Source organism: Hibiscus syriacus, unplaced genomic scaffold (assembly GCF_006381635.1).
Source record: "Hibiscus syriacus cultivar Baekdansim isolate YM2019G1 unplaced genomic scaffold, ASM638163v2 tig00110213_pilon, whole genome shotgun sequence".
Taxonomy (NCBI): Eukaryota; Viridiplantae; Streptophyta; class Magnoliopsida; order Malvales; family Malvaceae; genus Hibiscus; species Hibiscus syriacus.
The window spans coordinates 1,612,063-1,625,456 of record NW_024062630.1 but is presented as its reverse complement, the minus strand read 5'-3'; the positions used below and the strand labels follow the sequence as shown (position 1 = coordinate 1,625,456).

Below are 13,394 nucleotides of genomic sequence, written 5' to 3'. Positions count from 1 at the left end.
ATACTATAGTTCTCATCTACATAACATGGGCTTTTACATTTCACGTAGTCTCTATCGCGTAGACATGTAATTCTTACCTTTCACATAGCTCATTTTTTTCCCACATATTCTGTCATATAATGCTTTTATATGAATTCATGTCATGTCTCATAATACAGAATATGCTCATGTATCAAGATATAAATCTAGACTTATCACAAGTCTAGAATGCAGGATATCTATAATCATCTATGCATATGCACTCACCTACTTCTTTGCCTTTTCCTCGATCGATTCTACTTGTAGATTGTTCCCGAACTCGAGTAGGCTCGGTATCTACATAAACATAATTTTCAAGATGATCATCAGATGTCTATGTCTTGAATTAAGCTTTAATAGCTTACTAATTTAAGGAATTTATAGCTTAGTCTTCTTCTTTTCTTCTTTTTTTTTTCTCATGGGGGAATCGGTTCCCCCCTGGGGGGTATCGGTTCCCCTCTAGCATCTGGAATTTCATATCCGTTGAGGGGTATCGGTTCCCCCTGGGGGTATCGATTCCCTCTAGTATTCTGGAAATTCATATTCGTTGAGGGGTATCGGTTCCCCTTGAATGGGTACCGATTCCCCTAACCCATAAATCCTATTTTGAGCTCGGAAATCATCCCATTTCAGCTCAAACATACATATTTCAATCCCTTTAATACTCTTAGCTCTCATACACTTACTTAAACTAATTATTATCCATTCAATACCTCTAAAACTAAGAAAACTACTCATCCATATAGAATTGAAGAATCTTACTCCAATTCCAACTGTTCTAATTTCATTCTATTACTTCATACTCTTAATTAGCTTATTGACAAGTCAAAAATCTTATTCAAACATCAAAAACTCATCCATATCAAAATTTCATCTAAAAACTCATTTTCCAAATCTATCTCTAAAACACTTATCTTGTAGTTTTAATGTCATATAAGCTTTCCTTTAGCTTATATAACATACAAACTTCCATTTCCAATCTTAAAAATCAAAGAAACTACCAAGGTTCAGTTTCTTACCTTTACTTGCAAGCTCCACGTTTGGAGAAGGAAGAGAAGAAGATAAGAAAGAAGAAATGGGAGTATTCTGGAAACCTAATACCCACGTGATTTCTAATATAATCCCCAAGGAATATTTAATTATTTCTTTTACTTAATTACTCTTTTCTTAATTCCCTTCTTTATAATTACATCTACACCAAATAACTCAAATAGATCATTACACTCTTCCATCATTTTACTTAAATCACCAAATATTGAAACTTTGCAAATTAATCACTAACCCGGCATGGAGGATGTTACAAACACTCTCTTCAACCAACTAAGGAGGTAACTCAATAATTTAAACTCTAACATACATTAAAAGTAGATAATAATTAAATGTTAATTGATTCATGTAATTGTATTTTTTTTCATACTCAAACCGGTTTCGGGTTTGAATTCGAAGAAACTAAAAATTAGTTGAATATGTTTATTATTTTTTTAATCATTGTCAATTCTCATACATAATTGTTTGAGCTCAAGATCAAAGATCAACACTCCCTTCAACCAATCAAGGAGGTAACTCAATAATTTAAACCCTAACATAAATTAAAAGTAGATAATAATTAAATGTTAATTGATTTATATAATTATGTTTTTTTATACTTAAACCGATTTCGGGTTTGAATTCGAAGAAACTAAAAATGAGTTGAATTTGTCAAGGAAAAATAAAAACGAGAGAGGTAGACTTTTCTCTTATCAAAATCTGATTTTTGAAAAGTTTTCAAATAACAGAACCCCCACAAAATGAGGAACTAGTATATGTGCTGTTACGTTTGTTTTTACTTTTTCTTTCAACCCTTTCTCAACAAATGAAAAAAATTCCAATCAAATTAACTCTTCTTCTTCGCTCTTACTGCTCTCTCACTATCTTCTTCAAGGTAAGAATTTGTTTTTGTGTGTAAAATGTGACTTTAATCCTATATTTCACATAACCCATGTTTCGTTTTCTGTTTTTTTTATGTGACTGTCTCTTTGGAAGTTCATATGTAGCTGTTAATAATGATTAGTTGTTATTGTATTGCTGTTTGTTATGTATCATTGAATTGCCCTAAAATTGTCAAAATGATCAAGGGAACCCTACTGTGATTTTGCATTCTTCTGGTTTTCATTCGAAAGCTAAAACCGGATAACAGCATGACCGAAAGGCGATATGCGGATACATCGTTGAGGTATCGAATCTTTGAGTTGATTTTCTGAATTCCGATCGACCGCCGTCGTATAACTCTTTCTTGTTTTGTTGTTCTCAGGATTTCTAAATCTGCCTTGCCTAAGGAATTGGAAGTTCATGTAGGAAGTAAGCCCTTTGCCCTAGACAAAGTGAGAAATTTTCTAAAACAACCTTCATTTCGTTAGTGATTTTATCCTTTGTGAATCAACATTATAATTTTGGATTTATGATCCTTACAATCTAGGAACTTCTGGCCTCAAAATCAGCTAAAGTTGCTGCCTTACTTAAAGAGAATTCCAATGCAGATCTATCTTGCTTGCTTCGTGACGTTCCGGCTGATTCGGAGACGTTCGAGCTCGTTGCAAGATTCTGCCACGGATATGCGGTTCAGATGTCCGCTGAAAACATCGTGCCACTCATCTGCCTGTCCTACTACTTAGGGATGGATGAAAATCACTGCAATAACAATCTATTAAGCAAAGCTGTTACTTTCTTCGAGCAAAGAGTCCTCCCTAGTTGGAATGAAATTGTCAAGGCTTTACGCTCGTCCGAAAAGTACCTTCAACAAACGATGCAGCTCGGTTTATTCGATGCCTGCTTACAGGCTATGGTTGCAAAGGCGTTGGAGAATCCACGACATCTAGGGGAACCAATAATCATCTCGAGAAACAATGGTGATGTTGGTGATAAGCCTAATGCAAAGAGAAGGCTCTTTGCTCTGGACTGGCAAGAGGATTTGACAACATTGTCTCTCCAGCTATATGAGCCTATCATGTACACAATGAAACAGCATGGAATCCCACCGGAATACATTTCGGCATCGATTTATCGATATGCAAAGAAGTGGATCCTTTTTTGTAGCAATGGAGAGGAGACTGTGTCGATTTACAAGAGGAAATCTCAAAGAAGTGTAATTGAAACATTGGAGAAGCTTTTGCCTCACGGAAGAGAGCTCCTTCCTTGCACATTGTTATTCGAAATGCTCCGAGGCGCGATCGACTTGGAAGCTAGCTCGGCATGTAGGAATGGTTTCGAGATAAGGATCGGAAAGCAGCTGGACCAGGCAAAAGCAAAGGACCTGTTGATTCCTTCTCAAGGCTATGCCAAGGAACTCCAATATGATATTGAGTGTATAAGGAGGATTCTGAAAATCTTCTATGGCAATTACGATAGCTCTGATGCTTCCGGATTCATCACAGTGGCGGAACTCATGGAAGAATTCTTGGCAGAAGTTGCTTGTGATATAGATTTAATGGTAGACACTTTCGTTTCACTTGAAGAGATGTCCATGGCTGCAGCATTAGGAACAAAGAGAAATTCTGACGGTATATACCGGGCTATCGACATATACTTGGAAAAGCATGCTTACCTGACAGAGAAGGAAAAAGAACAGGTCTGTAAGGTGTTGGATTTTCGGAAAATGTCAGCCGAGGCTTGCGAACACGCTGCTAAGAACGAAAGATTACCGGTAAGAGTAGTGGTGCAGGTGCTGTTTATGGCACAGTTGCAGCTGAGAGAAACGCTGGTGCGGGGAACTCACGAAGACGGGAAAGAAGACGAAGAAGAAGATGAAGTGAGGGTGGAAATGGAGAAAATAAGCATTAAGGTGAAGGATCTTGAGAAGGACTGCCATGAAATGAAGAAAGAAATCACAAATGGAAACAACAGGCAAAGAGTCAATAAGGGGAAGTTGAGCTTGTGGAGTGAAATGAAGAGGAAATTTGGGTGCTCCACTAACGTGGATGACTTCCATTGCCCTACAAAGAAGAAGAAAGTGCATCCAAAATGGGGCTTATGATTTTCCATTTTCTGATTTGTTTTCAGTTTTCTCCATTTTTGCTGCTCAGATTTTCGGCCTTGAAATGTAAAGCTCCAAAACCCTAGTTTTTGACAAGTATTTGCTTTGGTACTGCTTCCGTATTTTTGTATCGAAGAGTGCTGGTAATAATCCTTGTATTAGATCCCCTTTACTTTTATTTCAATTTTGTATAGATTTTTTGTGAGCCAATTAGTTTATAATAACATAAATGAACTTTTATCTTATTTGTATTTGTTAATAAATTCAAAATTTACTCTTCATATTTATTTGTATTTTGTTCATCTTCCAAAGTGAGACACCGGAGGATTCCCACCGTAACTAGCCGACGGCTTAGATGGTGACGAGTGGATGACGACTATTTTTTCTGGGATTTTGCTTGCTGCTCTCTAAATTTCATGGGATAAGCAGCAGTGATGACGCTGCTGCATCTCCTGCTCGTCACTCTCGGACAAGCCATGCGCTGTTTTTTCGGTTGCTTTAACACTCAAGTTAAATATACATATTAAAAAAATATCTTCCTCACTAGATTTGACAAATTTATGATATTACGCACGATTCTGAAAAAGAACATGACAAAAAAATGACAAACTATATGAAAATCACATATCATAATCTATTAACAATATTAACTTTAAAAAATATAAAACGTCTTAAACTTATGACACCACAAAATACAAGAACATGACATGATACAAAGGTGTATTGTTCTGATTTTCACAAACTTGTTAAACTTAAACCCTTCCCTCAAACTGCAAACATGTGGGAGAAAAACCATTGACGGAGGCTTGGAAGATGATGCATGGTTTTTTTGTTTGATCAATTATCACAAACCAAACAAGAGAGAACATTCTACACGGAAGTCTTGGGAGCTTTTCTCCTCCCAGTTGATGCATCGGCCGTAACAGTACCTTCAAATCCATTCATTTCCTTAGCTTTCTGGCCATCGTCATAGAATTTCTTGAAGGCATCTTCAACGTACTTGAAACCAGATGAAACGTCCATGTTTTCAACAAGTTTCAAACCTTCTCCTTTAAATGCTGCTGCTACTTGTACTATTCTTGAAAATGGCTTAGTTTTGCTGTTTCTTTTGCTTCAGTGCTTCTCATTCTCACTGGCTCCGCCAGTTTCTCTACATTTTAATGCCAAAGTATAGATTTTGATCAGTTTAATGGAGAAATTAAGAAAAAAACAATTGCAGGGTCTTTTGGTTGTTTGAAATTTTTACCAGGGCAATCTGTTCTTGGGGTGCTTCCGTTGACAGCAATATCAAATGGACCAGCCCATGGACCACGCTTTATCAGAAATTCTTTGAGATTAAGTATCTTCTTAACAGTTGCTGTAATGGAGGAATGCTCGAACTCTGATGTTGGATGTGGCCCTGATGGCCTATGCAACACTGAAAATATTAAGGTAAAAATCGAACAAACTCATATCAGACACATACTCGTATTCAATACTCACGACCGAATTAGAAACAACTTAGACATAATCTTGCATTGGGAATTACCTGTTCCAGGCTCGATCCATGGAGAAACCATAATGGCGGGAACCCTGCAATCAAGGCGATCAAACTTGAAGTTCAAAGGCTCGGCGCTAACAATATCATCGGGACTAGGGACTCCGGTGGGTGTCGGAACATGGTCATAGAAGCCACCATGTTCGACATATGTAATGAGGAACGACATTTCATTCCATTGGGGACTTGATCTAAGTGCTTCGTAGATTTCATTTGACAAGCTTCTGGCCTTTGGAAACGTCGTGGGAAGGGAGGTTGTCGTTTGCAGCAGCGGTTAAAATGTCAAAATATCGGGGCTCGATCACCACATAATTTGGTAGCTTTCCGTGCTTACAGTCATGCTTCAACCTGAGATCGAATTGATGGAAATTGTCCACATATTTCAACCGCCTAAGGTTCCAGTTTTCAATTAATCAAACCAATTTATCAGTATACCAATTCATACATTTCTTTAGTAAGATGATCTATAAGCATTAACAAGACTTCAACTTCTCCTCTCCACGTCAAAAGTTCAATATCTAATGTAATAAAAAAAATACATTGTGTACGACAGTACGAGGACTTAAATAATTTGATTTAATCTCTTTTATTAAAAATATTTAATGGTATTAATATTCATAATTTAATTTTATTAACAATAAAAGTTGAGTGATAATTATGAAATATAAATTTTGAAGGTAAATATCGAATATGTCTTTACTATAATATTTTTTTATATAATATATATCTAAAATGCCACATTCATACTCTAACAATAACAATAATAAAATTCAACAGTGGCCAAGCTTTTTAATGATTCTAATTGGGTTAGCTTCACCTAATCAGTCACTGTCTGTTGCTTTCAGCTATTGTTTCCTCACAAGTTATATCTAAGAAAAACAAATTAATATTCAATTTTTTTACATTTTAATTCGCGACTTTTGATTATTAAAATTAAGCATTCTATCAGTATATAGTATACGACAGTTGATGATTCAAATTTTATGTTATCAAATTAAAAAAAGTTTAAAGAAAACCTATCATTTCAAAAGAACAAAAAGATAAGAACGAGCCAACTATACACATGGTCACCTAATAACGGAGCAAAAGAAGAAAAAAAATTAGTACTTTATTATTATTATTATTATTATTATTATTATTATTATTATTATTATATTATTATTATTATTATTATTATTATTATTATTATTGATAATGGGAGTATGAATAAATATGGTAGAGACAGAACAAGTTAAGACATAGAAAAGAATTTACAAAAGTAAAATAATTCTGATAAAAAAATTAAAGTATTATAAAAATTTAAAATAAGTTACTTATTACTAACGGGGTTTGTTTAAATGGGAAGGAACTTGATATCGCTTAAGTTATGTCTCGAGTTCGAGTCATTGTGTATGCAGAAATCCATGTTGGGAGGCTCGCCCACCAAAACTAGGTGTGCGACACGGGTCGGTCTGAATTAGTCAAGGGACCAATTTAGAATGAAGATCATATTTTGGCATGAAATTGAAATGTTCAAAAGTTTGAAGACTAATCTAAAATGATAGTCATGGTTTTAAGGATGAAATTAAAATATTTAAAAGTTTAGGGACCAATTTAAAATGAGAGTCATAATTGAATAATGTGTTATACAATTAACTCTAGTTTTATTAATCGATGAATTAAATAAGTTAAAAATTATTCATTGTAATTTATAGCAAAGTATGAAAACATAGGTATGGGCATGAGATCCAATCTCGATGGGTCCCGACTTGATCGGTTTGGTTTAAAAAAAATAAATTATTCATTTTTTTAATTCATAATTCAATGAAATAATGCTTTTCTAAAAAAATGAGAAGTGAAAATAAAGTTGTTCTTTCATTTTTCCTAAAATAAAAATAAAAGATATACCGTATTTTTTGAATAAGTATAGATGAAAAATTGAAGAAGAGTTAAAATGATTACCTGTAAAAGAGCGTAGTTGGGAAAGCTTGATGATAAATCCCAAAGCTATATCCATTCTCTTCCAGTGATTCAAATATAGTTTTTTGAGGATATCCTTTTTTAATCTGTTCCGTGTTGTTGCTTACGGCACCATGCGACGTCGCTGAGTGTAGATAAAGCCTGTTAGACTGCGTCGAAGTCGGCAACGATGCAAACCACCGATCACACACCGCGAATTCCGTCACCAACTGCTTGAACACCGGAATCATATCCGGTTTAAACCCACTCATGACGGTCTCCGACAACCCTGGTTTTGTACGTTCGCCGTTTTGTGCGAAACCGTTCATTTTAATCTCCGGATTCGGGTCCGGGTTTTTGTAATCCCATGGTTTGCCGGATACTTGTTCGTTTATGGCTTGGAACGAGTGGTCGGAGTCGGGATCAACGTAGGCGGCGGTGTCCTTGAAGGTGGCGTGGGTGGAGGTCGGGTCGGAGGTGGAAATGGGGTTGGATTCGGAGCCTGTGACACCGTCGATCTCTGGGTTTAGTGTTTTGATCCACCCTAACATGTGGTCGAAGGAACGGCTCTCTTGAACCAAAACGACCACCGTTTGGATTGGAGATGGAGTTGCAGAGCTTGTCTCACCTGGCATTGTTGATTTCTTGTCAACTTGTTTGTTTCTGGCGAAATGCGATTAGCATAATGATTTTAGAGCCCAAACCATGAATATACAATGAGGATAGATGAGGATGATGGGGATATTTTGATAATATAGTCACGTCGAATTACGCTCAATTAGTTACTTGGTTGAGAATTGACGGCGAAACTTGGTGAGGTTTGAATTAAGATTTTTAAAATTTTGAAAGGTTTAATTTATATTTTTTCTAAAAAGAAATTAAGATTTAATTAAAAATTTTAAAATTTTGAAAGGCTCAATGAGAATTTTTAAAAATTATGGGAAGTAGTTTAATTAAGAACATTAAAATATTAATATTTAATTTGAATTTTTAAAAATTGGGAGAAAATTAAATTTTTTAACAATTTTAAAAATTAAAATTAGAATTTTGAAATATTAGAAAGACCATGACCCCTCTAGTCTAGCTTGTGTCCGCCGCTATTGAGAATTCTAGTTGAAAGTGTTTAGACAATGTGCCGAAAGAAAATTGATTTATTTAGGGTTAGGGACGAAATTACATTAATACTGGGAGCTGGGATTTTTTTTTACATTTAATATACATATAAAATTTAAATATTATAAAATAATTATAAATTATCCTCCAAATTCAAAAACATATATATTTAATCCCTCTCGTATTAAAATTCTGGATTTGTTCATGTGTTTAAAAAAATTATTTGTGGGAGACGTGATATTTATTATAGTGTTGGTAAGAAAATATATAGATTATCTGGTATTTTCGAAAAGATGCTTAAAAAGCATGATATTTTCTTAGAACTACATTAAGTTGGAATGCTAAACTTAGTAGAATAGTAATCTAGTAGACATCGAATGGTTCAAGTGTCTTTCCAAATACGTCAGATAATATATACGTCATTATACTGACATAGAAACAAATATCTTATGTCAACAAATAATTATCTAAGAATTGTTTGCTGAAAATTCTGTTTTATTTAAGTACTAAATTTTTATATCAACATGAGAGGATAAAACTAGAAATTTTGTTTAAGAATGTGTATAAAAGGAAAAATTGTAAATGACAAACTATACAATAGTGTATTAAATCTATCCATAAATAGGTCAATGAAGGATAGCAGTATTTTACTTGGATTTTTCTGGTCTCCTTTGTTATTATAATACGCCTGTTAGTTGGGTTATAAAATTTAATCAGGGTTAGCAAAAGGAAGAACAATCAATAAAGAAAATAGTTTTTTATGTAATAGGCAAGAAAAAGAGGAACTCCATAATATCTTTAATACTAAGTATTAAAAGATAAATAAACACAATACACGACTGGATAGTTCTAACTCTTACAAACAAGCTCCTTCCAAAGTAGATAGGCATTCTGACTTTTCTAACTCCGTATTTATTCAAATTGCAAGCATCTGGTGGAAAAGAAGATGGATCGAAACATGGCAGATTCTTTGGTGATCGTGTTTGTATTTGATGAATGATCTGAGACCAATCAAGAGAAAATGTTCTTGACGAAAGTTGTGGAAGTTTTTGCCCCCGATGCAACAGCTGAAACAATATCGTCAACTCCATTGATTTTCTTGGCTTTCTTGCCTCCATCATAGAACTTACTGAACGCATCTTCAACGTACTTGAGACCAGAAGAGACTGTCATGTTGTCAACAACTTTCAATGGATCTCCTTTCAATGCTGTTGCCACTTGCACCAACTCTTGTTGAAAATCGCTTAGTTTTGCTGTTTCTTTTGCATCGGTGTGTCTCATTTTCACCGGCTCAGCCAGTTTTTCTACGTTTATATGTTCAATAATTAGTTTACCAACTTTCGATCAGTTTACTGGAAAATGAAAAACAATTGTTGGGTGTTTGAAATTTTTACCAGGACAATCTGTTCTTGGGGTGCTTCGATTGACAACAATATCAAAGGAACCGGCCCATGCATCACGCTTTGTTAAAAATTCTTTCAGATTGAAAATCTTCTTGACAGTTGCTGGAATGGAGGAGTGCTCGAACTCTGATGTCGGATGTGGCCCTGATGGCCTATGCAACACTGAGTATATTAAGGAAAAATATCAACAAACTCGTATCAGACACATACTCGTATTCCATACTAATAACCGAATTTGAAACAACTTTGACATAATCTTGCATTGGGAATTACCTGTTCCGGGCTCTATCCATGGAGAAACCAATATGGCAGGAACCCTGCATCCGAGGCGATCGAACTTGAAGTTGTAAGGCCCGGAGCTGACGATATCATCAGGACTAGGGACTCCGGTGGGGGTCGGAACATGGTCATAGAAACCACCATGTTCATCATATGTAATCAGGAACAGGATTTCATTCCATTGAGGACTTGATCTAAGTGCTTCATAGATTTCCTTCACAAACTTCTGGCCCTCTGAAACGTCGTGGGAAGGGTGGTCGTCGTTCGCACCTGCGGTTAATATGTCGAAGTATCGGGGCTCGATCACCACATAATTTGGTAGCTTTCCATTCTTACAGTCACGCTTGAAGCTGAGATCGTAATTACTGAAATTGTCCACATATTTCACGTTCCTGAGGTTCCTGTTATTAATTAATCAAACCATATTATCAGTATATCAATCACAATTCAGATCTGTACATCTCTCCTTGATTGTATGCATATGTTAATATGGACCGGCAAATACTCATGTTAAACCCAATTCTTACGGCGCTTGATCCAGGTTTAGGGTTAGAGTAAATCATAGATCCAGATGCCGCCACGTGGTTTAATACCATTGGTGGAAAATATTTTAGACGATGTTTCTTATTCGGTGAATAGTATATGAAGACTTTGCTGTAGTGACGAAGAAAAAGTAAAGAACGTGGCTGTTGTGCATGTGGTCTATTGATAAAATTTCAACATATGGACCCCTTGAGAACATAAAATATTAATGGACCCTTTCAACATTATGGGAATCTTGTGGTTGTGGGTGAGGTGAGGTGAGGTGAGGATGAGTGAAATAATTAAATCCTATCATGTAGACTTTTGTTTTAACATTTAACTAATAGACACTGATATCATAATTCAACTTTACCATATATATATATATATATCATAATTCAAAGTTTTGATTGATTTACACCAAACACAGTGGAAGTAGGTTCTTAAAATCTAACATTTTCCCTTTCTATCTTATTGGATTTTGTATTTTTGATCGAGTCAAATTTAATTTTAAATTTTTCTAATTAAATCAAACTCAACAAATACTTGGACCGACTCATCTCATATAAGCGGAGGGAAGGATGCACCGCCTGCTAACATCCACATGCTCTTCTTTCCCTCCTTCTTACTGGGAGGAAGGAAAGGGAAAGGAAGGTAGCCTACTAAATCTAAACGTGATGAACTCCAGCAGATGCCAAAATCAAAAGTTTGGAAAAATAAGTCTATATGTATAAATGAATTAAGTATAAATGATTACCTGTAAAAAAGCGTTGCTGGGAAAGATTGATGATAAATCCCGAAGGTATATCCGTTCTCTTCCAGTGACTCAAATATAGTTTTCTGTGGATATCCTTCGATCAGCTTCTGCGTATCGTTGCTCATGGCCCCACGCGACGTCGCCGAGTGTAAGTAAAGCCTGTTAGACTGCGTCGACGTCGGCAACGACGCAAACCACCTATCACAAACCGCGAACTCCGTCACCAACTCCTTGAACACCGGCACCATCTCCGGTTTAAACCCATTCATGACCGTCTCCGACAACCCCGGCGTTGTACGTTCGGCGTTTTGTACGAACCCGTTCATTTTTATCTCCGGATTCGGGTCCGGGTTGTTGAAATCCCATGGTTTACCGGATACTTGTTCGTATATGGCTTGGAACGAGTGGTCGGGGTTGGGATCAACGTAGGCGGCGGTGTCCTTGAAGGTGAAGTGGGTGGAGGTCGGGCCGGAGGTGGAAATGGGGTTGGATTCGGAGCCTGTGACGCCGTCGATCTCTGGGTTTAGTGTTTTGAACCACCCTAACATGTGGTCGAAGGAACGGTTCTCTTGAACCAAAACGACCACTGTTTTGATCGGAGATGGAGTTGTTTGAGCTGCCATTGTTGATTTCTTGCCACGTTGTTTGTTTCTGGATGAATGGGATTAGCTTAATGTTTTTGGCGTTGAGAACATATTATATATATAGAAGAATGCGCATGATGCGAACGTCATCAACACTCGATATTTTTAAACATGAAATTTAATAAAGTAGTCACGTTGGTGTACTGTGCACATGAAATTTTAATTTGATATCTGGTACTGGTACGTCTTTTATCTTTTTCTCATCAAAACATTTTAATACCCAACAAGCACATGGGGTTTTAATTATTTTTTAATATTAAATTTGAAACTGATTTTCATTTTTATTTTCCTTTATTTTCAATACTTAAGACTGAGATCTTGTTAACGAATACAAAATTCCTTATCACTGATTGATTAATATTTAATCTATTATGTATAGGCTTTTATATATATTTATATATATTTTAACTAAATTTCAAGTAAAATGAAAAAAAAATATATGAAATGTTCATTTAACATGTTGAAATACAAAAAAAATATCATCATTTCATTAAAAAAAAGAGCTCCCACCAATCATGTTTTGTTTCTGCCATCTTTTAGCAAAGGGATTTATGTTGAAATACAAAAAAAATATCATCATTTCATTAAAAAAAAGAGCTCCCACCAATCATGTTTTGTTTCTGCCATCTTTTAGCAAAGGGAAATGAACGTGTGATAAATCATAAAATGGTCTTTTTTAAAGTTGAAAGTGGTTAAATTATTATGGCAATTTTTTTTTCTTGAAGCAGCTTAAGGTTGTTTATCACGATCTCATCAATTGGAATCCATTATAAGACTGCATGCATTCAGAAAATTCTAGATAGATATTATTCTTATAATCACTCTAGATTATTACAAAGAAACAACCAGAATTTATCATAAAATTGAGATTGAACGGTCATACTTATAACATTCCTGATACTTAAATCGAAATAATAATAACAATTCATTTATCACTAAGATCATTTGGTTCACACCAACACAACTATTTATTATCATTGTTTTATTGTCGTCCAAATTGAATAAAAATTAATTTCTTTATCACCTTATGTTAAATGAATATTTTATTCTTTTTATTTTTCTGTAAGATTAGATTTTATTTATTTATACTATTATGAACACATTTTACAAATGAATCAAGGCCGATGATAGTGGCATAGTGGGCCTAGGCAATGATTAGCACTGGGCACGATTA

At 35.2% G+C, this 13,394-nt stretch overlaps 2 protein-coding genes and 1 pseudogene across 5 annotated transcripts; 1 reads left to right on the top strand and 2 right to left on the bottom strand.

The window, feature by feature from the left end:
• Positions 1-1,892: 1,892 nt before the first annotated feature.
• LOC120113959 (BTB/POZ domain-containing protein At5g17580-like) lies at positions 1,893-4,125 on the top strand. Of its 2 annotated transcripts, XM_039135012.1 has the most exons (4): positions 1,893-1,939; positions 2,133-2,230; positions 2,309-2,378; positions 2,474-4,125. In XM_039135012.1, exons 2-4 carry the CDS (start codon positions 2,196-2,198, stop codon positions 4,025-4,027), a joined length of 1,659 nt encoding a protein of 552 aa, XP_038990943.1. In that variant the 5' UTR covers positions 1,893-1,939; positions 2,133-2,195; the 3' UTR covers positions 4,028-4,125. The 2 variants fall into 2 exon arrangements, with proteins under 2 accessions (XP_038990943.1, XP_038990942.1); XM_039135011.1 differs by lacking the exon at positions 1,893-1,939 and having other exon boundaries at positions 2,100-2,230.
• A 668-nt stretch (positions 4,126-4,793) lies between these two features.
• On the bottom strand, positions 4,794-12,257 carry LOC120113889 (non-specific phospholipase C3-like). 3 transcript variants are annotated; one of them, XM_039134946.1, is made up of 5 exons: positions 11,577-12,257; positions 10,292-10,698; positions 10,010-10,180; positions 9,801-9,919; positions 4,794-5,062 (listed from the first exon to the last, which is right to left on the bottom strand). In XM_039134946.1, the coding sequence occupies exons 1-5, from the start codon at positions 12,197-12,199 to the stop codon at positions 4,898-4,900; spliced, it is 1,485 nt and encodes a 494-aa protein (XP_038990877.1). In that variant the 5' UTR covers positions 12,200-12,257; the 3' UTR covers positions 4,794-4,897. The 3 variants fall into 3 exon arrangements, with proteins under 3 accessions (XP_038990877.1, XP_038990878.1, XP_038990876.1); XM_039134947.1 differs by lacking the exon at positions 9,801-9,919 and having other exon boundaries at positions 4,927-5,177; positions 11,577-12,256; XM_039134945.1 differs by lacking the exon at positions 4,794-5,062 and having other exon boundaries at positions 9,358-9,919; positions 11,577-12,256.
• On the bottom strand, positions 5,209-8,193 carry LOC120113966 (annotated as a pseudogene).
• Positions 12,258-13,394: the final 1,137 nt, after the last annotated feature.